This window comes from Asparagus officinalis, chromosome 3 (assembly GCF_001876935.1).
Source record: "Asparagus officinalis chromosome 3, Aspof.V1, whole genome shotgun sequence".
NCBI classification, from domain to species: Eukaryota; Viridiplantae; Streptophyta; class Magnoliopsida; order Asparagales; family Asparagaceae; genus Asparagus; species Asparagus officinalis.
In genome coordinates this window covers 10,480,107-10,503,976 of record NC_033796.1, presented here as the reverse complement: position 1 = coordinate 10,503,976, position 23,870 = coordinate 10,480,107, and the positions used below count along the sequence as shown (strand labels likewise).

General features: G+C 35.1%; 2 protein-coding genes across 6 annotated transcripts; one reads left to right on the top strand and one right to left on the bottom strand.

The window, feature by feature from the left end:
• On the top strand, positions 5–5,292 carry LOC109832942 (coenzyme Q-binding protein COQ10 homolog, mitochondrial-like). 5 transcript variants are annotated; one of them, XM_020400439.1, is made up of 5 exons: positions 12–369; positions 442–563; positions 941–1,136; positions 2,401–2,532; positions 4,758–5,292. In XM_020400439.1, the coding sequence occupies exons 1-5, from the start codon at positions 232–234 to the stop codon at positions 4,884–4,886; spliced, it is 717 nt and encodes a 238-aa protein (XP_020256028.1). In that variant the 5' UTR covers positions 12–231; the 3' UTR covers positions 4,887–5,292. The 5 variants fall into 5 exon arrangements, with proteins under 5 accessions (XP_020256030.1, XP_020256028.1, XP_020256027.1 ...); XM_020400443.1 differs by having other exon boundaries at positions 280–369; positions 904–1,136; XM_020400438.1 differs by having other exon boundaries at positions 12–563.
• Positions 6,257–22,558, bottom strand: LOC109834612 (LOB domain-containing protein 30-like). Its single transcript, XM_020402647.1, has 4 exons — positions 22,396–22,558; positions 22,285–22,288; positions 8,598–8,679; positions 6,257–6,729 (listed from the first exon to the last, which is right to left on the bottom strand). Exons 1-4 carry the CDS (start codon positions 22,556–22,558, stop codon positions 6,388–6,390), a joined length of 591 nt encoding a protein of 196 aa, XP_020258236.1. The 3' UTR covers positions 6,257–6,387.

Sequence of the window (23,870 nt, the reverse complement as noted above, 5' to 3'; positions counted from 1 at the left end):
CTCTCCCTCTTCCCCCACCCACAATTTTCCCAGCCATCTCCTCGCTTTTCCCTCCTCATCCCCCCCATCCCAATTCTGAAAACCCTAAAGAATTTCAAAAGGATTTCAACGCCAATTCCACTTTAAAATCTCAGCTCCCCATCTCCAATTCCTCAAAATCGAGCGACTGGGGATCGCTAGGGTTCGGAATCACCGTTCAAGACCGAACCTTTTCCCTCCTCCCTCGCTACAATGGCACCGATTTTATCTTCATCAAAAGCATTATCAAGATTATTATCATCTCGAAGTCTAGCGTTGGATTCGAGGAACGGATTGGGATTGCTGCAGCGATCTTCGAGGAGCTTGGGGAAGTCCGAGAGGTTATCTCAGGTTCGGAGTTTTAGTAGTATCTCGAGGATTGGGAATCCTAGGACTGATTCTTTGATCAATAATGGTAGACAGGCTGGTTCTTCTTCTGGGAGTTCGCATTGGAAATCTCAAAGCAGATGGTTTTTGGGGGTTGGTGATGGTGAAGAGGGAGGAAACGTTTTGGCAAAGACTCATGAGGAGAGGCGCGTCATGGGGTATGCTTGTACGACTATGGGTGCTTTCTTTTATACATTATCATATGTGTATTAGTGGAAATATCGACGAAGCTCAATCGGATTGATATGGATATTGCCCTAAACTTTTGAGGGTTTAGTGTATAGAAGTAGATAGATTTCAACTTTCTTGAGGTGGTCATTAAACGCCTGCAATAATGGGGTTACATTCAAATAATGTTGTCATTAGCTTATGTACATTTAAATGAATGGCTCTGTTGTTGCTGTTCTACAATGCGACCATGTTGACATATTCGGTTGTCGAGAGTAATGTTTTCTTACTACAAGCAATTGAAGCTTTCTTTGATTCTTTTTGTTTCAGTGCAGTATATCACGCTTATGGTTATTGCAATGACCAGGTACTCTCCAGATCAGTTGTTTGCTGTGGTTGCAGCTGTTGATTTATATGAGGATTTTGTTCCATGGTGTCAAAGGTCTAAGATTCTGAGGCGGAATGATGATGGATCATTTGACGCTGAACTAGAAATTGGCTTCAAATTTTTGGTTGAAAGCTATGTTTCTCATGTTGTAATGAAGAAGCCGAATTTTATAAAGGTGTGTTTTTTTTTCTCATTAACTGTTAGCAGCGAATGACGGATTTCATGTTTATGCATCAGACATAAATATTACTCTAGTTTCCTCTTCTTCTTCTTTTTTCCTTTGTGTGTGTGTGTATGTGTGTGCGCGCGTGTGAAATTTTATAACCAAATATGTTTCTTTTACTAGAGATCAAAGTTTACTGTACAATGCAGGGCCTCGGGAGTGGCTGGGAGAGTATATCGTTAGAGGACATGATAGTCTTTTGTGTATGGATGCCTAACAATATGCTAAGAGGCCAGGAGAACATGGATGCTTCTCGCAAAAGATAGAAGTTGCTCCAATTCTGGTTGAAATGAGGAAGAACAAAGTGTGATGGTTTTGGCATGTTCTAGGAAATCAATGGGTGTATGTGTGCCAGTTAGGAAAAATGACAGGATTGTTGTTAGCGGAAGCAACAAGAACTAGATGTAAGCCTAAACTAAGACCTGGTGGCACATAAAGATAAGAAAAATGTTAACCTACGTTAAAGATGACCCTGAAAAGAGTTGAACTGAAGAAAAAGATTCATATAACTACCTGCAAAAGTTTAGGATAGCTTTATTGTTTTTGTTGTTATGTATTGTTATTTGGTGGTTTAGTAACTGAGAATTTTAATACAAGAAATGAACACAGAGAGGACTATGAAATTAGGTAGGAAAAAGGGTAGAAATGAGAAAGTTACTGGAAAACCATTGGCGACTCTGAAGGGTAAATACTACTGTAACTTAGCCCGAAAGTTTACTGTAGTTTTGTTGTATCTGTACGCATTTTAATAAATTGAATTGCTAGAAGAATGAGGAGAAAGTAAACTGAATGAATTCAAGCTTTTGATGTCAAACACAACCTTCTAGCATTTGATTTAAATGCAAATTGGGTGTGTAGTTGGAAATTAAGAGAAATATGAGCAGGAAGTAGGTACATACAGATCATGATATAAGAAAAAGAGATGACTGACAAATTGAACAAATTTCACTGTTTATTGTAATCATGTTAGATGACATGTACATTGTCTCTGCAATGAATGTCATACATATCAGTTGGCCTTATTCTTTAACCTGCTTCTTAATTTGTTAGCACTTATTGTTTATGATCTCGTTATAACCCAAAATTTTAAGTAAGTGATTATTGGCCCTTTAACGGTTGACCATGCTGTGCCTGATCAAATAACACTTTAGTCTTTGTCATTAATGGTTTTACAGATGATGCGATTCGATTAACACAAGATATGCTCTTTTTGTAGACAACTGCATCAGAAAGTAACCTTTTTGACTATTTGATTAATATATGGCAATTTAAACCTGGTCCTGTTCCCGGATCTTGTGAGCTTTATTTCATGGTGGATTTCAAGTTTCAGTCACCGCTATATCGCCAGGTATATTTTGCTTCATCATTATTTTAAATTGTCTGCCCTGTTCTATATGTATGTTAGAGGAATGTCCATATACTATTCCCTGCTTAATTATCATTTGCCACATGTATACATATTATTTCTGATCCTTGGTCTCATGCACAGTGAAGTTCGTCTTGCCTCGAAATGGGCTTCGTTAAAGCTCTGGCATGGAAATGGACGCTTATCTAACTTCATGTTCTACATTTGTTAATTTCTAGTGCTTGGCAACAATCAGCTGCTTTTATAATTAGGCTGATGCAGCTTATTCTCCTATATGATAGAATTAGAAAACAGAAAATTTAGGAAGAGAAAGCAAGAATGTCAAGAAGACTAGATAAAATTGGAAGTAGCATGGAATGAAGAGATAAGGAGAATCTTTTAAAACTCAATCATTTTGCAAGTGCACATCATCAGAGTACTCCCCAAAAACAGAAGTTTTAACATTTATGTAGATTGTATGAAAGAACGATATATCTGAAAGAAGAACTCAAATAAATCACAATAAGGCTTGTAGAAACCACCACGTTTTTATTGAACTGACCATAAATGCTATGACATAATACCCCTTACCTCTTTCCGTTCTTCTTTCCGTTCTTCCTTTGACTGGCCCATGTGGTGCAGTATGCTTACACCTTTGTTCAAATCCAAGTCTAATACAGTTAGGCCTTTCATCCCAAAGAAAAAAACGCACCTCATCCCTTGAGAAACACTCACTCACCATCAAATAAAAAGGAAAAGAAAAATACACTAAGGTTACATAACGGAACTGAGAATAATTAAAAACATTTTTGCACTTGCCCTAACTACCTTCACTACCACTTACGTCTTTTGCTGTTACTGTAAGTAGATGGCATCCTGATGCTGGAGGCTTTTTTCTTTTGTTGGTGGTGGAATGAGACAGTCATACTATGTGTAGAACATTGTTGGAATCAATGTGTTTTTTGGAGTGCAATGAGTACTTTGAGGCAGTACCTCTTCAGTCTTCAAAAGGAAGATACACAAATCTCAGTGGCAATTATGATACTGGACGCGCTTACAGGCACCGTGGGACGGCGACCGTTTTGGTGTTGGCAAGATGACAGCTCCGGTTTTGGGGTGACAAACACTATTTCCTGGATGAATTTTGATGGCACAATATGGTCCTGCAAGAGGCTGTCAGGGTTAATAAAATTGTGACAATGAGATATTGGTGTCATGCCGATTAACATTGAGGTCATTGGTTGTGATGCCATGATGATGACAGTGCATGGTGATAATGTTTGTGACGTTAATGGCATATAGAAGTATCTTAGGCTCGATACTGGTTGTAGACGTGTGAAGCCAAGGTGCGTACAGTTGAGGACAATTCATAACTCAAGTTAACTCCAAAAAGGAATAGGGAATTTTGTTGGAGAAACTCTTGTAGACACAAGGGTGTTTTCTATTAAGAATGTCTTGTACTTGCATGAATGTGCCTGGCTCTCATTGAACAGCTATTTAAAATCTATGAAACCCAGGGAGTAAGGGAACAAAGATGTAGAAAAACAGGTCGAACGAGGAGCTTTTTTTCTTTTATACCGAAACTGATTTAATCATACTGATGGAAACTTATGACAGAAAATAAAGGGAGGAGAAGAAGAAATATGGAGAAAATCATTAGAACCAAAATCATTTCATTGACATTGATATCAAACTAATTTGCAAGAATAAGACTATTTTCTATGTGGTACACTTGGTAGAAATTCAAAAGATAGTAAACTAGGTATATATGTCTTCTAGAACTTCTAGATAAAGCCTCTTCAGCTCTATCAGAACTTTTAGAAGGGCATTCAGGATTTGCGTGACTTGAGCATAGGGCAGTAAAGACGGGAGTTTTGTTCTTATAGTCTTTATTTTGTTTATGTTTTTAAACAAATATTTGAAAAATAAAATCACATAAAATTCAACATGGATCATATATTTCTTCTAGTCTTTATTTTGCTTTTCTACCCTTTGGTGCAGAAAAATGTTGTCCTATTATTAAATGTGGCACGTAGTTGAGAGCTCAAGGGTTATCGTCTTTGGTTGATTGGAGTTCAGTTTCGATACAATCTTTCTGATCTTATCACATTCTATTGCTTTTTGGTTTTTCTAAAAAGTTATTGTTACGTATCTGCTTATTGTTTGCTTGGAGATTTTTTAACTTTCTTACGGCTGTAAAAAACTTGACGTTAGTTATCATGGATCAGGTGGCTTCCATGTTCTTCAAGGAAGTGGTTTCAAGGCTAGTTGGTTCATTCAGTGACCGCTGCCGGAGAATATATGGCCCCGGTGTCCAAGTTTTCGAAAATGCTTATGGTCAAGGCAGAGATAAGTGACATAGTTGTGGTTATTGTTTTGAGGATATAGAACATCACAGAATGTTAGCATCCCGTTATTTTTTTGGCTACACAAATGTGTAAAAGAGAGCATGGTGCATTAACAGGCAACTAAGGTTCACAATTCTGCAATAAGCTCCAAAGAGAATAGCAGATTATTTATGATGCAGCTAATTCTTTTTTTGTGTAACCCATACATTATGGGTATCCAAATTCCTGTTACCAGATGACATTATCAACCAGAAGCCATACAATTACAGAACTTCAATTTTCTTTGCATGAAAATAATGTGGGGACAATACTCTGTTCTTAATTGGAGATTATAGTTGTATGTAGACATTCTATTTCTTTTTCGAGTTAATTGCCAATATACCCTCTGTATGATGCGGTACTTATTGCTCTTTAAGTTTGATATTCGCAGATATATCCTCTGACTGTAGTTTTTGACTCTTTTATCCTTCTGGGATGCTTGCTTTTTGTTTTTTTTTTTTGTTTTTTTTTTTTTTTTTTTTTTTTTTTTGGCAAATAGATCCCAAGTATAAAGGTTGAAAAAAAAATCACTAAGAGGAGTGCATTTGCCAAATATCGAACTTAAGGATGAGCGCCACAACGCGACACTAGAAGCCCTCCACATGCAATTAACCTTTTTCGTCATTGCAATGATATGCTGGAGGGCTGGTCGAATTCCTGAAACATTGTTAGCCTTTGTCTTCTTGTTTCGATCATTTAGCTTTAGGATTTAGTGTTGTATGTAGTCGACGTGTGCATGTTCAGAGATCTGGAATCATCAAGTTTATGTGTAGCTTGGTTAAAGGCAGAAAGTAAGGTGACCAGTTTTCTCGCTTGTTAGTAAGAGGGTGGTTCTTTTAAGCCAAGCGTATTTGGGTGATCCATCTATTCCATGAGATAGATTTGGTCTCTTTAGAAGGATTTGAAAACATTTTTTTGTTTTTTTCCCGCGTTCAAGCTTAAAATGAAAACACCACTCTATGAATGGTGCAGGTAATATGATGAAAAACTGTCAGAATAGGGGGCGTTCGATTTTATTTTAAGCTTGAACGCGGGAAAAAAAAAATGTTTTCAAATCCTTCTAAAGACACCAAATCTATCTCATGGAATAGATGGATCACCCAAATACACTTCGCTTAAAAGAACCACTCTCTTACTAACAAGCGAGAAAACTGGTTACCTTAGTTTCTGCCTTTAACCAAGCTATTTTTTAAAATCTCATGTGGGGCCCGGTTTACTGTAGCAATAAGAGGGGGAGTGTGGTTAGGGTTGTGGTGGGTGGTGTGCCTCTAACATTATTTCCATTCATATTAGTCTGAGAAGGGAAAGAAAAAGATGATTAATTTAGGAAACCAACAGTGTAATTTCCTTCTATTTTGTCTTCTCTAAATATGTCAATATTATTCTGATCAAAAGCTACAATATAAGGCTCCGTACCAAGGATGTCAAAACTCCCGATTACTGCACTATACTAAACTAAGCCAACAAGAAGTTACTTCTGACGAAAGACCCCATCGATAAAAGCAACGGTGTTCCTACTCTCCTCCTCATCCTCATCCTGCGGCGGTCGCGATGAGAGCTGCAACGCATCAAATGTTCCTCGAGAAGGCATAGAAGCATGAGGGAGATCCAAGCCAGGAGGAGGAAAGCTGCTGAGGTCGATCGCATTGTTGTTGGATACCGAGGATGTGTTTGAGTACGCTGGCTGGAGAACTGTGTTGTGCTGCTGCATCTGCTGCCGCGATCCGTGGAGACTGCTGGAGGCTGCTGCAGCCAGCCTGCTGTTTATTAGGTGGGATTGCACCACGGATAGCTCAGCTTGCAGCGATGCAACCTGTTGTGGAACGCAAAAATCAAGGTAACTCGCAGATAACGTGTAGAAATCATCAGTGACGTAGTGAAATCGAAGGATTATTTCTAAAAAAAACGGAATCTCAAATTAACCTTTTGCTCGTTTGTACTTGCTTCATTTAGTTTAGGAAGGTCCTTTTAACGATTGAAATTTAGAGATGGTTGGAATTTGTAGGACTTAAGACATCTGGAATCTTCCAACCTTGGATGAAATATGTGGTGTGTTAGTTGAGAGGAAGAATGCGAAGGAGAACGTACATAGAAATGTATTTAAGTTAATTGTAATGGTTGGTAGAGTATGGTTAAAGAGGTCTCTAGAGTTATGGCATGATAGTTGTTGGATCTGATTCATGCATAGAATATGATTTTTTTTTTAATATAGATTTCGTTAGAGACACAACAAAGTAAATGACTAGGCAAGCTTAGCTTAGCGGCTAGATCAACCAACTTGAGAGTTGATAGCAAGTGGTTAAACCGAGCGGTGCTTGTTCTGAGAAGTTAGTCGGGTTTGATTTTGAGCCCTCACTCCTTAAAAACTCCATCAAAAGGACTCAACCCCTACAAGAAAAATATCACGAATTGTTGCCCACGTAAAATCTATCTCCCACTAAGAAAATTCTCAAGAATTGTGACACACGTAAAATCTATCTCGACTCCAATAAAGATGCAATTAACATAGCCTGTTAATACAACGAATTTGGATCCTCTCCTTAATTATTTTCCATCATAACTGATGATTATCTAGTAGGAGATCGTGATAGATCCTAAATCTAACACTCACCAAACCCTATGTATTACACTCATTTTCAATTTGCACTCAAAGAAAAAACATAGCCAAATCAATGATTGTGATTAAGTAATGATCCTCCCGCTACTTTTTCAGTGGTAGAATATTCATATCCTAATACAACCCCGTCGTCCGAACTAACTCCAATCAAAGGTGTTAAAATAATGCGGAGAGGCTGTTATATAGTCTAATAAGGGTCTTCGTCGCTCATTTGGATATAATATGCCGTTATAATTAAACTAGCTCAAATGAAAAGAAGAGAGATGAACTAAGATAAAACTTTGGAGTTCAGATAAAATCCAATTTTAATCCATTTTTGTACACTACAGTCTAGCTCATCTTTTCAGATTAAATAACTGTTAAATTATGAATAGTAGCCATTATATGATTTTATATCCAGCTAGGAGCTAGCTAGCTAAGCTGGCTGACTTGTATAAAAAAACTACATTAAGAAACTTAACTCCATATATTATTCATGAACCATAACGTTTTTGCCAATTTCGGCGATCCCTAGCACCAACAACAATCTTAGTTTGAACATTAATAATCCGAGTATATATCAGAACTCCCTTGGGTAGCGTAAACCGTAAGACCTCGTTTGGTACGCGGGAATGAATTAATGAGAATGGATTATTAATTCTTACTTCTCATTCCTTTCTACCAAACACAACCTCTTTTTTAAAGTTGAACTGTTCATTCCCACTTCTCATCAATTCTCACTTTATGTAGGAATGAACATTCCCAATGAAATGATAGGGAATGAGTAATCCCATTTAAGCGGAATCAATAAAATATAAAATTTTAAAATACGTTAATTCTCACTTCATTTTATAAATTGTATCCAAACGTGAGAATGGAAATGAACATTTCATTCTCACATTAATTCTATTCTATTACTTAGTCTGTTCTATTCTCATTTCCGTCAGATTCTCAGGTACCAAATGAGACGCAAAGTGACACCGCGACAATCACCGCCAGCTTAATTCAAAAAAATGACAGTTTTAATATTGACAGTTACACGCATGCATGACTCGCATTTAGTTAGCGCGTTTCAACGGACATACCTGTTGCTGAAGCGATAGAATGGTCGACACACAACCGTACACCGGATCCGACAGCCTCGCCTGCGCCTCGTAGCATATCCCCCTGATCGGGCCCGAAGTGCGGCGCGAACACACACCCGGCCACGCACTTCCTCCTCAAAAACTTGCACGCACCGCAGGGGGCTGACGGGGTGGCGGGCTGGGCCAGGCCTGAACTGGACCCGGAACGTTTGAGGGCCGGCTTGGTTTCGGGTTTGGAGTCCATGAGGAGGGAATTAAGGAGGGGACGGGAGGGGAATTACTATGAAATAGTAGGGGGAGGGGAGCACGTTGGGCTCGTGAGGGACACGGTGGGAAGAGCCCAAGAGGACGTTATAGTGAGGGTGGTTGGACCTTGGGGGTGGGTTTGGGTCAGGTCTTGGTTTTGGAGTTTGGAGGTGTTACTTGCACCGGAGTAGACCCGACAGCCCGAATCCAATATCCATGATTCGGATTTCCTTTTTTTTTTTTTTCGGGGTGCCAGGAGAAAGTATCCAACGGACTAGGTTCGTTAGAAAATGTATTATCTCATACAAGGAGAGCCCTTTGATCAGTACGAAACAAAAAAGATTTGAGGATAAGATAAGCGGGCACTGATGCAAGGATTCTTCCGGTTTCAATCCACCGTACAAGTAATAGAATACGGGCTACTGAAATGTTTTTCTTTGGCAATAATAAGGGTCAGCTTATAGGAATCGATATCTTTGTTTTGTAGCTATGAAGCGGAATTTGAATTGCATGTCTCTTGCCTAACTGTAAGAGGTTTTGTGTCCGTAGTGATGCCCGCTGATAAATATATATGAGAAAAGATTAGATATTGAATATAATCTAATAGGAGGCTATCCAACTTATGTAATGAATATGTTCAGTTAATGAGTGAATGCATGCTTTCCGTTCACTTTTCAGCGATCGGGGTCCGAACTCAGGCAAATCCGACCCGTTAGTGCAAATGCACGGCAAGGAGGCTGTTTGGTGTTTGGGAGGAAAAACAGCAAGGAGCAGACAGTTTTGTTACTGCAGTGAGAAGTCTTGGGAGTTTGGTGAAGGGTGGAAGTACGTTGATGGAGGAGAATGGAAACACACACAAGATTTGTGCTGCCCGTCTCGTGTGGGGAGGTTGGACTCCGTGGGTTGAGGGTGAGGCTCACGCTACGAGTTACACTGTCTTCCATTTTGTAATAATGATGCGTCCTCGGGCTCCAAGAATGTGACTCAAACTTGACTACAAATCAAGAAAATGTTGAATACATGCACGTTATATTAGAAAACCTCGCAGGTGAGCATGATGTTCTGAGCCATACGCGAGACATTTGCAAAATTGAACTTTGCACCCTAGCTCTTCTTTTATGGCTATTCTGACGTGATATTTGACATTAAAACATTGTGCTACACCGGTGTTGGAAATATAACATGCAACACGGCGGAAATAGCATATCATGACTATTAACCAAAACTAATTAAAAACTAGAAGAACACCTAAAACGCTTTTCGAATTTCTACAATAATCTATCCCGAGATCAGTCCGAAATAGCTTCCTCAAGAGAAAAAACCTCCAATTGAAATCTACCCGTCATCGAAAAGGAGCAATACTGAGAGATATATAGGTTCTCAAATTTCTATTTCTATTCTTCATATTATCTTCATAAGGTTTTATGTATCTTCATAAGGCTACATATGAACTCTATATATAGGATTAGACTAGACTTAGAGATTTTAATTTTTAACAATTCATAATGTTCGAAACATTATCCATAACAATTAAAGATAGAATATATTTATTCAAAAACTTTATCCATAACAATTAAGGGTGGAAATAGAATTGCATTGTATGTATGCCTCTTCTAATGACATTAGTGAGACCAATTGGGTCCCATATCGAGAACCAATTATTAATCAAATTAATAATTTTAATTTATCAATCAAATCCCTATCCAACCAACTGTTCATAAAAGTTCTTCGATAATATAGGATTAATTATTAATAAATAATATCTTACATTCAGTCCCCTCTAGTATCATTTATTTTAGGCAACTCTAAGTAGGATAATTCACCTATTTGCTCATGCATAAATTGCAATTCCCTTGAATATAAATAAAAATTATTTTAAAACATTAAAATATTTTATTTTTATAAGAAAGTAAGTTTTTTTAAAAAATATTTCCAAACCCACCCGTCAACAGAAATTTAATAACTTCATGGGAATATATAATAAATTAACTCATCATAATGAGCTATATATATATCCATCATTTTCCTAAATATAATTTAGCAAACCAACGTTTTCAGGTTGTGTAGCGCTTGCTAAACAAGTTTAACCATCACATCAAAGTATACTAATTAAATTATTAAATCGAAAATGATAATATCATCAAGTCAAAGTGATCATGTAACAATCTGAAATCCCCATCTGCTAGGTGACTCGTCCTAGAGAATCTAAATCCGGTCTAGTGCTACACACATCACAAATGCGTGTTTATGACATACACCCGAAAAATCCTCATTCCCGGTGGTTGAGACCCACCATCACATCTCACATATCGGTGTCATGCATAATAACATGTTATAACAAAGTTATCATTTACTAGTTATAGATTAAACACAAATTTAAAATTTTTCTAAGTTATATTATACCTCCAAGTAAGTGATCATCATAGTGTATGATCTAACAAAATAACTTCTAAGGATATATAACAATTATATAAATAATACTCATATTATATGTGCAACAATTAAATTTATTAACATTACAATATTATTACATAATTTGTATTGGATGTTCAAGGACATATTAATATTACTATTCCAGCAACCAGTTATATGTTTGTTTCAACTAGTGTGGCCGTACATATCTATATTTATATCTATACTACTTATAAAAGAGAATATGAGTACCAAAACTTTTGATTTCTCATAATGTCCTTCAAAATTAATTCAAATCACTACATTGCATTCAAGCTATAATCAATACATACAAATGCCCACATCTCATCTAATTCTTTTTCAACTCCCTTTCCCACGATTACCAGTGTCCTTCCTCTCTTACATTATGTCTATTTAATATTACCAATGGAGGGGACATGTGAGGTGTCCCCCTCTATTGCATAATGAGTTGGCATAGCCAACTCATTATGCAATAGGGAGGTGACACTTCACATGTCCCCTTCATTGGTCCTATATTTTGGGTCCTTAAATCATTTTCCATATCCTTATTGGCCTCTTCGGAATGCTCATTCAACTTTTTTGTTATTTACATTGGTATCATTTATTAAGAAAAGCACTAATTTTCATTAATTACCTCAAAGTAAAAATCACGTAAGTTTTATTGGCAACATATGTAACAAAAAAAAACCAAACAGCTTAGAGCATCTCCAACAGTTTCCCTAAAAATTTCTCCAAAATGGGGAAGCAAAAGTCATATTCTCCAAATTATTTTTGCTCCAACTCCAACAGCTTCCCCATTTTGAAGAATCCTGCATTTATTACAATAATAAAAATATTCTACATCCCTATTTTTGGCTGCTCTTATGCATTGGAACTGCCCCCATGGTTTTTTTTTAATTACGGATTTTGTTTTATATTTATTTTCTCATCCATCCCGTCTTGAAGAACGTGCCATATTCATGACCAAGCTTTCCCCAAATATTTGAAGAATGCCCCAGATTTGGGGAAGACTCCCCTTTTTTCTTCCTCCATCCCTATTTTGGGGAATGGGATAGGGAATCTGTTGGACCAAAAAAAAGCCCAAAATTCTCCAAAAGTGAGAATACCAATAAAATTGGGAAGCTGTTGGAGATGCTCTTACAGCCCACTCGCCCAAACAATTGCATCTGCCTATTTTACTGCGCCTCATTATGGTATAAAAAGCATTAAAACTAACCATATAAAATTCAAGGGTTTTTATGGGAAAAAATCACGATTAAAACAGTCAATTATGAATCCTTGAAAAGCAATTTATATTAATTTCGGGAATAAATATTTTGCAAGTCATGAAATTGTTGACAATTCAATTTTTCGGGTATTTTTGTCAATATACTATTCATTGTAATTCTCGAGTTGAGATTAACTATTGAAAATAGATAAATGCGCATACAAAATTTGCTGAACTCATCAGTATGCGAATTAAACATGACCAATAGAAATCACGAGGCGAGTGATTTTTAGCAAATAACTGGTTATAGTTGCCGGATTTTTTTATTGAAAGTGTCGGCCCCTGTGATATCTGGAATCCCGTTTCAAAGTGGAGTCCCTAATGATAAAGGCAAATCAACGAGGTTTCAAAAGGCCCTAAAGCATTATAAGCTAATCTTGTCCCAAAAAAAATAAAAAAGAGCTTGTGATATGAAATATAAATCCTATTAGAAAATATTCACGAAACTTTAAAAGGAGAAAATAAAATTTCCAAAATAATCTAATATGAATGACTTTACTTTTCATTTTTTTAAAGTAAAATATGGATAAATTTTTAAAAAAGTCTGTTTTTCAAATTTAATTAGCAAAATCAATCATAAAAATAAAAATATTTAATTATTAAAATCGATCACTTTTTACCACACAGCTGGTTAAAAAACTGATTGATATTGCAAAATATAAAGCTTGGAAATATATGGGACTAGGGACTACTAATTAGTTTATTAATAATAAATGCGTCTAGTCCCGTGCCTCTTGGAACTAAAAAATTAACATCGGCTTTATAGAACTAAATCTTTTGGACTCAAATACTTAATTTTTATTGGGCCCAGGTCGGTGGGAAACTTTGTTCCATAGGTCTCATATATGGGCATGTGAGTGGTGGGCCCTACAAGGGCTTCGTTTGGTAGGAGAGGAATGGAGGGGAGATGCATAGCAAAACGAACTAAAAAATAGAGAGAATAAATGCTTCAAATCTACTCCTTATAAACTAAAGGAGAACAACAAAAAAATTTCTCATGAACAGTAAAAACCCAACTTATAAATCTAAGGAAAATGATTTAAGGACCCAAAATATGGGACCAATGGAGGGGACAAGTGAGGTGTCCCCTTCCTATTGCATAATGAGTTGGTCATGCCAACTCATGCCAACTCATTATGCAATAGGGAGGGGACACATCATCTGTCCCCTCCATTAGTCCCATATTTTGGGTCCTCGTAACAGCACTCTAAATCTAATATCTAATACTATTATAAAAGTGGATTGGCATATTAAAACATTTCTTCCAAAAATACCCTCCAAACCACATACATACATACATAAAACACATGCATCCATACATATAAACACATACATATATATGCATACATTCTAATAATGTCATAACTCTCATATTAATTGTCCACTAATATTAACTTCTAATTTTTGTAACTCCTCCACTAATCCAATAATAATGTCATCATTAGGATAAAGGTACAAATTGTCTCTAGCCTTTTCGTTCTTCACTTATAAAAAATTAAGGACATACATTTATTATTTTGAAAATTATTTCCACTACCGTTACACTCATTTACACCTATCAATGTTGCATGATTACAAATGAAAATTTCAGTTTAGAATTTAAAGGTCATGTGGTTCCTATAAATTAACCTAATTTTCTCAGTCAAACATATCCCGCATCAAATAGAAAATAGAACTTGGAGAAAAAGGTTGAGGAAGGGAAGAAAAGACAATCATCACAGGTTAGTAAAAAGGTAATCATAGTTTATACTATTATTATAATTTACTTATAGCTTTCAAAAATAGTGTTAGATGGTTACGTAAAAACATGTAGATAGTAAAAAAGGTAACTACATGATTTTCTATTAAGATGCACTCGTGAAGGTTGAGGGAGAGAAGGAGAGATTGATGTTCATTATCCAATTTTCAATGGTTTTTGTAAGTAATATAATTTTTTTAATGAGTGACCATTAGTATCCAATTATGTTTGTTTATAAATTTGTAGAAATTGCTTTTCTATTATGTGTAATTTATGGAAGTTTGTAGTGTAATTTGGAGTTTATCGGGCATGAAGTAAATTCACATAATAGTTCTTAATGTCAAGTAACATGAAAGCAGTAAATAACTATTTATTGACAACAATGTGAAAATTATATATATAGGAATATCTGTATGGAATGCATATACTTGGTTGAATGTGTGCAATGTAGATATATGTCAAATGTCTTTTTGATGTATCCTAAAATCCCAATGTAGGAATGATGGGATTAAAAACACTTGACTTACAAATTCATTTACATTATTAACTCATTTTCTTAATAAGAGATTGCAAGCGTTCCACTAACTATATATTACTTGAAAATCCATTATGTAAATTTTTAACATAGTGTGTGATATTTAACGATTGGTATGTTATAAATTAATATACTAAACAAAAGAAAACGTTGAAATATATATGATAGAACTTTATTTTTCCTTATTTTTTGGGTCATGTAAACTATATATATAGCACATTCTTCATAATAAATATTTTTCTCATTATTTTTAAGTGAATTTTGACAACTAAATTTAGTCAAAAATTTGCACTTGATTGAGTTTGAAATTTTCAATATTTAATCCATCGTATCCTTCATGAATAATGAGTAATTAAAAAACTAACCAGTAAAATAAATATAGATGAAAAAAATGAATGAAATGATATAATGAGATATTATTGTTGTTGTTCGGGTAAATTTTGATGGTGGATGGGGTAATCTTTGCTGATTACATACATAAGTTAAGTGAATAGTATGTAGGTTACTTATTTATCTAATCTATCTAATACTATTATAAAAGTGGATTGGCATGTTAAAACATTTCTTCCAAAAATGCCCTCCAAACCACATACATACATACATAAAACACATGCATCCATACATATAAACACATACATATATATGCATACATTCTAATAATGTCATAACTCTCATATTAATTGTCCACTAATATTAACTTCTAATTTTTGTAACCCCTCCACTAATCCAATATTAATGTCATCATTAGGATAAAGGTACAAATTGTCTCTAGCCTTTTCGTTCTTCACTTATAAAAAATTGAGGACATACATTTATTATTTTGAAAATTATTTCCACTACCGTTACACTCATTTACACCTATCAATGATGCATGATTACAAATAAAAATTTCAGTTTAGAATTTAAAGGTCATGTGATTCCTATAAATTGACCTAATTTCATCAGTCAAACATATCCTGCATCAAATAGAAAATAGAACTTGGAGAAAAATGTTGAGGAAGGGAAGAAAAGACAATCATTACAGGTTAGTAAAAAGGTAATCATAGTTTATACTATTATTATAATTTACTTATAGCTTTCAAAAATAGTGTTAGATGGTTACGTAAAAACATGTAGATAGAAATTTTATTTACTTGAGGTTCATAAATTTGTAGATGTTACTTTTTTAATGTGCATGTGATTAATGGAAGTTTGTGGTGTAATTAGGAGTTATATCATTTTTTTGTTATTTTGAGAAATATTATTTACTTGAGGTTTATAAATTTGTAGAAATTGCTTTTCTATTATGTGTAATTTATGGAAGTTTGTGGTGTAATTTGGAGTTTATCGGGCACAAAGTAAATTCACATAATAGTTCTTAGTGTCAAGTAACATGAAAGCAGTAAATAACTATTTATTGACAACAATGTGAAAATTATATATATAGGAATATTTGTATGGAATGCATATATTTGGTTGAATGTGTGCAATGTAGATATATGTAAAATGCCTTTTTGATGTATCCTAAAATCCCAATGTAGGAATGATGGGATTAAAAACACTTGACTTACAAATTCATTTACATTATGATGTATCCTAAAATCCCAATGTAGGAATGATGGGATTAAAAACACTTGACTTACAAATTCATTTACATTATTAACTCATTTTCTTAATAAGAGATTGCAAGCGTTCCACTAACTATATATTACTTGAAAATCCATTTTGTAAAATTTTAACATAGCGTTCCACTAACTATATATTACTTGAAAATCCATTTTGTAAAATTTTAACATAGTGTGTGATATTTAACGATTGGTATGTTATAAATTAATATCCTAAACAAAAGAAAACGTTGAAATATATATGATAGAACTTTATTTTTCCTTATTTTTTGGGTCATGTAAACTATATATATAGCACATTCTCCATAATAAATATTTTTTCTCATTATTTTTAAGTGAATTTTGACAACTAAATTTAGTCAAAAATTTGCGCTTGATTGAGTTTGAAATTTTCAATATTTAATCCATCGTATCCTTCATGAATAACGAGTAATTAAAAAACTAACCAGTAAAATAAATATAGATGAAAAAAATGAATGAAATGATATAATGAGATATTATTGTTGTTGTTCGGGTAAATTTTGATGGTGGATGGAGTAATCTTTAATTATTACATACATAAGTTAAGTGAATAGTATGTAGGTTACTTATTTAAACATGTGCTAATAGACATTAATTGCGATAATAAGTTTAAGGTATTAGACTTCCAATTCACATGCAACACACATAAAAGCTTATTTATTTTTATTTTGATATAAAAATTACTTTCATACTTATGTCCACGTGCAGCGTGATTATATATCTTTAAATGAGCATCATGATTATCCATTAAACTTGCTATCCCTAAAAATTTTCTTAGCAAACATCAAATGATTGGTGCTTTTTTGTATTTGAGTTTTATGAAATTACTCATGATGATCATTTCAAAGGATAGTTCACACACACAAAAAGTATCATCACAAAAATTAAACGTAAAATTAAATACACGTGCAACGCGCGTGCACCATACTAGTATATACAAATAAAACTTCCCACCCTCTACAAACTACCTCTTCCTATTATTTTTCGGAAAACCACCCCACCCCCACCCCACCTCATAACCACCCCCATGTTCTCTCTCTCTCTCTCTCTCTCTCTCTCTCTCTCTCTCTCTCTCTCTCTCCCTCTCCCACATTCCCTATTTTTCCTTATCTTTCTTTAGTGAGATTTGCCTTCTTTTTCTTCAATGAGATTGTAGAGCATTTCAAATAGTTTTTTATGTCTTAGAAGAGGAGGAAACCCTAACCCTAGATCTTAGAAGTGCTCTCTCTAATCTCTAAGGGCGACGTTTGTTGATGCTCGCGCTGGCGATCCCAAGGCTGGAGAGAAAATTTCCAAGACCAAGTGCGCTCAGTGTCACACCGTCGACAAAGGTGCCGGCCATAAGCAAGGTTTGCGATCTCTTATGATCCGATGCGATCCGATTCGATTTTGATTTGATCTCTTCGTAGTTTGTTCTTTTTTCAAATATTAGTCCGTTAAATATTTGGTACTTTGGAATTAGTCGCCCAAATCGGTGAAATTGATATTAGGTGCACTTATTCTTATAATTCATTTAAAATTTATCCACCCAGCCAAGAGTACCATTAGCAAGAGATCAGAATTTGGGGACCTAATGGAATTTCACTGATTTGAGGGATTAATTCAATGGAGTAAATATCTTAAGAAACCTATTGTACTTGCTTAAACTTCATATTTCAGTTTGATTTTGGGTACTTGGGCTTTTTATTCATTTATGTGGATTTAATTTTTAGGGTGAAACTTTCTAATTATATTAGTTTTGTAACTCTTATAGGTCCCAACTTGAATGGGCTTTCTCAATTTTAATAATTTATTGAGTTTGAGCCTTTTATTTCTGGATGTACAATGCTCGAAAGATAAGAGAAGAGGATTTTGAGATCACTGAATTCAGAGTTTTTACTTCTTGAAAAGTACAATGCTCGAAAGATAAGAGAAGAGGATTTTGAGATCACTGAATTCAGAGTTTTTACTTCTTGAAAAGAAAGGGAGTAGACTTGCTAACTTTGAGGATTTTGAGATCACTGAATTCAGAGTTTTTACTTCTTGAAAAGAAAGGGAGTAGACTTGCTAACTTTCATGTTCTTCCATGTTGATATAACACATCTTTGTACCATTATCTTCTCTTATAGAAAGAGTTCAGCAGAGAGATCTAAATGAAGAGGGTGAGTAACATGAGTTTGCCTCATCACCTATCGCAAAATCTAGGTTTTTTCATGGGATTTTTGAATTTAACACTGTGATTAATAAGTTAAGTTTTACGCATTACAACAAACATCTGAAGAAGTTTAGATATGACTCTTCGGGTTCCTCTCTACCATCATGAACATCTAGATGTTGTTATAGAATGATTTTATGTTAAAGACTACATAAGAATAAACAAAAAAAAAGTCAAAATGGATGGAATGACAACTCTTAAATTTTAGAAATTTTCACAAGCTTTGAATCGAATATACCTTTGGTCAAATTCTATTCATTTATGAGCCAAACACTAAACATTATTTGGTTAGTACTAAATGAACTATTGAATTAAACTTGATCGAATATCTAGATGAATAATAACCGAACTGTTTATTAATTATCCAGTTCACTTCCACGACTATACTTCATATTTAAAGCAGAATTCTTTATTTTGGTAACACGTTAAGTATTTGCAGAAAATCTTCTAGAAACCGTGCTTTGCACGGGTCTAAATACTAATTAAATTAGTAGCACAAAATCGGAGAGAGAAACTGAACTATAAAATAAATCACCTCCCCTCTCATCCCTTTCAGTCAAACCTAAAGGCTTAAAAATATGCCAATGCCTCCACCTCATTGCACCTCCATTTCACTCCTAAAAAACCCTATCAAATCAAGACTTAGAGATGGGTGAGGGCAAGAAGCGCGAGGGTGAATGAATTAGTGCGACTCTCCATACCAACATGCGAGGATTATGTTCAACTAATTACATTGGGATTAGTAGTCGCGTATCTCTCAAGGACATTTTTTTGCAAAACTGACTAACTTTCAATCAGGTGTGCTTACATGGCTAAACGTCGATTGGTTTTGCTAATTTAAATATTTTTATTATTCATATTGCTAATTAAATATATTAAAAGTGGTCTTTTTCAAAAAAAACTCCTTTATAAAGTAATTGTAAATTTGTAAAAAAAATTTAAAATATATCTCTAAAATTTGAAATGACGTTTCAACTTTTTGTTTAAAATTATAATAATTGACCTTTTTAATATAATAATCATGCTTGTGTTTTTTTTTTTATAAAATTACATATAGTTATTGTATCTATACTGTTGTAGTCTTTATATCCAACTTAATTTAGTGAGGATCCAAGTCATCTGGTTGATTCGACTCGATTCCAGTTTTGTAAATAGCGATTCACTGGGTGAATCGTCTCGATTCAGTTATGTAAATAGCGATTCACTGGTGAGAATCTACTCGATTCAGTTAGGAAAGTGAGGGTTTTAAATTGAATTGAGATTGAGATTTACTCATATAGCATGTGAATTCCACGTGAATCTACTCAAATAGCGATTCACTGGGCTGAATCTACTCGAATTTGAGATGAGATTTACTCAAATAGCGATTTCACTGGGTGAATCTACTCGATTCAGTTAGGAAAGTGAGGGTTTTAAAACTGAATCGAGTCGATTCACCCAGTGAATCGCGATTCACTCACTAAATCGAGAAGATTCACCCAGTGAATCTCGATCCACTCATTTGAATCGAGTAGATTCAACTTTAAGATAATGGCCAAACAGTTATTCCAGATTAAATACATACAATCCACAATAAGTATGATTTATTTTATTGTATGTTACATAAAAAATTGGATTATATCTCCCAATCTCTTGCCCTGAAATCGAAATTATGACAAAATCTATTCTTATAATAGTACTCAATAACTGTAAACTTCAACATTGAAAATTATGACAAATCTAGAAATAACAGATAGTGACAATGTACTCAATAACTTTAAACTTCACATTGTAAATTATGGTGATTACAGATTATCATTTTCTTTGAGATCATCTTGTGGTCTTCCTCTTCTCTTTTGATATTTCCAGTCTCAGCATGGTGCTGTTGGGCTTGCTAATTACTTCTTTGGCCAATTCATTTGGTGGGCTTCAGTTAAGAATTTGGCAACAGTATATATACCTCAGTCTATGTAGCTGTGATTTTTAATCGCTCCTGTCGATATGAACAACAGTTAAGTAATGAAGATTAACTGTAAATTATCACACATTTTTTAGTTTTAACACTTACACGCCTCTCTATGAAAAACCAGAAGCTTCCAATTTGCTGTACCAATCGCCCATGTAGTCTCCATATGTCTCATGACAAAATACCACAATCATATGTATTTTTTGGTCGTTCTCCACTCCATCTCAAAGTTCTGGTCAGGCGTTAATGTAATTATTTGCACTCGCTTGTTGATGTTTCTTGTCTGCCAAATATCTCACAAAATTCTGGTGCTGTTTAATCAAAAGTAATCGTGTCACATTACAAATCCAAATTATTATAGTAGAATAATGTTTAATGTAATATAGCAAATTGTTTTGGTTGTTTATATGGAACAGTATCCATTGCAGTGAATCACGATCATTGGATCTAACTCGATAGGATTTAATAGAGTTAGTTCAAACTGTCTAACTCTACTGAATCTTGATTTCTCGTACGCTAGTTAATCAGTGATTCACTATAGTGATTTCAGGATTCACTAAATTGGATCTGGATTCACTTTAGTGAATCTGGATTCACTATAGTGCAATCTGGATTCACAATAGTGAATCTGGATTCACTAAAGTGAATCTGGATTCACTAAGTGAATCTGGCATTCACTAAAGTGATCTGGATTCACATATGTGAATCTGGATTCACAGTAGTGAATCTGGATTCACGAGTGTAAGTCGGAATCGGGATTCACAGAAGTTAATCGGGATTCACAGTAGTGATATCGCGGATTCACAGTAGTGAATCGGGATCCACATTAGTGAATCTGTATTCACTGGAGTGAATCTGGATTCACTGGAGTGAATCGGATTCCACTGGAGTGATCTGGATTCACAGTAGTGAATTCTGGCATTCACTAAGAGTGAATCTGCTTTCACTGGACGTGAATCTGCTTTCAACTATAGTGAATCCCGCTTCAATTTAGTAAATGCAGATTCATGTATTACTGTATTCGCCCAGTAAATGTTTTAAAAGTACATTAACAAAAGGGTGGGGGAAACACGAATACCAAAGCCCGTCATGGACGACCTTGGTATTTTTCCTTGTAGTCTGGGGCAGCTTTTTGCTATTGTCAATCAGGCTGCCATACTTGGATTTCTTTAGCCGCGATAGCACACAATGTAGAAATGCTCAAACGCATTTATGGGAAGAAGACCTAATGGTTTTGGAATTTAATCAGAGATTTAACAAGATATAGTAAATTGGCTTAAAGAAGAAAAATATTTATCTTCGAATCTGTACCATATGCAATCTCATTTAAACTTCATATATGGATACCAGAGGCAGTTGGCTCATCCATCCGGGAAGCAAAACGACTGTATTGCATATTCATCATTGCCTCATCTGTGTGATGAATGTTGCAAAACTGTAGCCAACATAAAACTTGTATAATAAGATGCTAAACTGAATTTTGTATTTTAAAAAGAATAAAGGAAGATACTTACGGTTGTCTACACATTGCAGCAAGAATGCTTAAGAGGAGAGTTTTCCGACTTCATTTTTTCTCTTGTTGTTCAAAATAAATGGACGCAAATGCCTGCATTAAAATTTGCCTCAATGTCTCATCAGGAAAGGAAAGTCTTGAAAGCCAGTAAGAAACAATTCAATTTTGTCTCCACTATATAAAACCACTACTTCACTGAAAATAAGTAACAATATTCAATTTAATAAAGAGGAGAGTAAATACTAAAAAACAGTGAGTCTGAACATAAAAAATAAAATAGATTCATAGATTTAAGAACTCACAAATCCTGCTTCTTCCATCAGAATCATCAGCTGAATGCCTTGGCTTTTCTCTATGTACCGCAATTCCATAATGATGCTTTCCAGCTGACTTTGCCTCAGCAGTAATGCAGATACCCTCTGCACGCCATGGTGACGCGAAGAGACGTTGCAGGCCCTTCACCATCCTCTTTTCTTTCGCTCCTTCCCCATCTCCCGCTATTTTCGGTCCCCCACCTCACTTTCTTTATGTTTACATTCATCTACTGCAGCAGCATCTTCAACTTGTTTATCAGTTTCTTTTTAGCAGGCGTGCATGCAGTGGACTTCAGAATTCACTTGTTAGCACCATGAACAATATCTCGCATTTCCACTGTCCATTCTCATATCCTGTGTTAGTCAAGAGAAAAACTAGGTTCTTCAGTCTGTGGGGTACCACATTCGGGCTGTCAGCTTCCGCTTCACTGGTCTTTCATCGACTTTTCTTGCTAGCAGTCTCTATCAATCTTATCAAACGTTCCTTGAATAAAATTTGGGAGACTGGGTTTGTGAAATCTCCAGACGATGTTGGATCAACAGCAGGGGCAAGCATTGCATATCTCTACTCACATTTGTGTTCGATGTTAGGTGTATCATCAACAATGTTTTCTACTCAGCTTTTCATCGTTACAGGTACTTACACGATGTCCACCACCCTGCACAAGAACATTTTAAAACTCTTTGTTGAATTATTGCAAAGCCTCATTATCATGGGGAACAGCTTTCTCATTGTTCCACTAGCATCATAATTTTCTTTAGATTTCTGCATCGCAGGCTCTCCGTTGACCTATCATAAATCCTGTAGTTTGAAAATTCACAGACATGTGGTCACCATAACAAAAAAAATTATAAACATGGTTTGAGACCAATGTTTGAAATAGATTGAGATTACAATCAATGTATTTGTATCATTGATTCAAATGACTGAATCCATTAGTCGACTAAAAATAGTTTCAGTTGACTATTGGTGAATCGGAATTCAGTCGTATGTGAATCGGGCGATTCAGTCATAGAGTGAATCGAGATTCAGTCGTTTTAGTGAATCGGCCGATTCGCGATTCAGCTACAGTAAAATTGATATTGAATTTTCATTCAATCGACATTCACTCCTACTGAATCGCGATTCACTCAATAATTGAAATTAAGTTTAAGTGAATAGAGATTCACGTCCTACTGTATTGTGATTAAATTGAATAAACAATTTAGTCGAGTCGATTATCGGATTCAGTCGGTATTGAATCCGCGATTCCATACGTGAACATTGATTTTGAACTTTCATTCAATCGAAATTCCTCCTACTGAAATCGCGACACCAATAAATTGAAATTCAGTTGCTAAAGTGAATAGAGATTCAGCTCCTTACTGTATTTGCAGATTAAATAGGAGCGGGGAGGGGCGAGGGAAGGGGGGGGGGGTGAAACAAAGACTTGCAACTTAATTGGCTAACCTTACCTCTAATT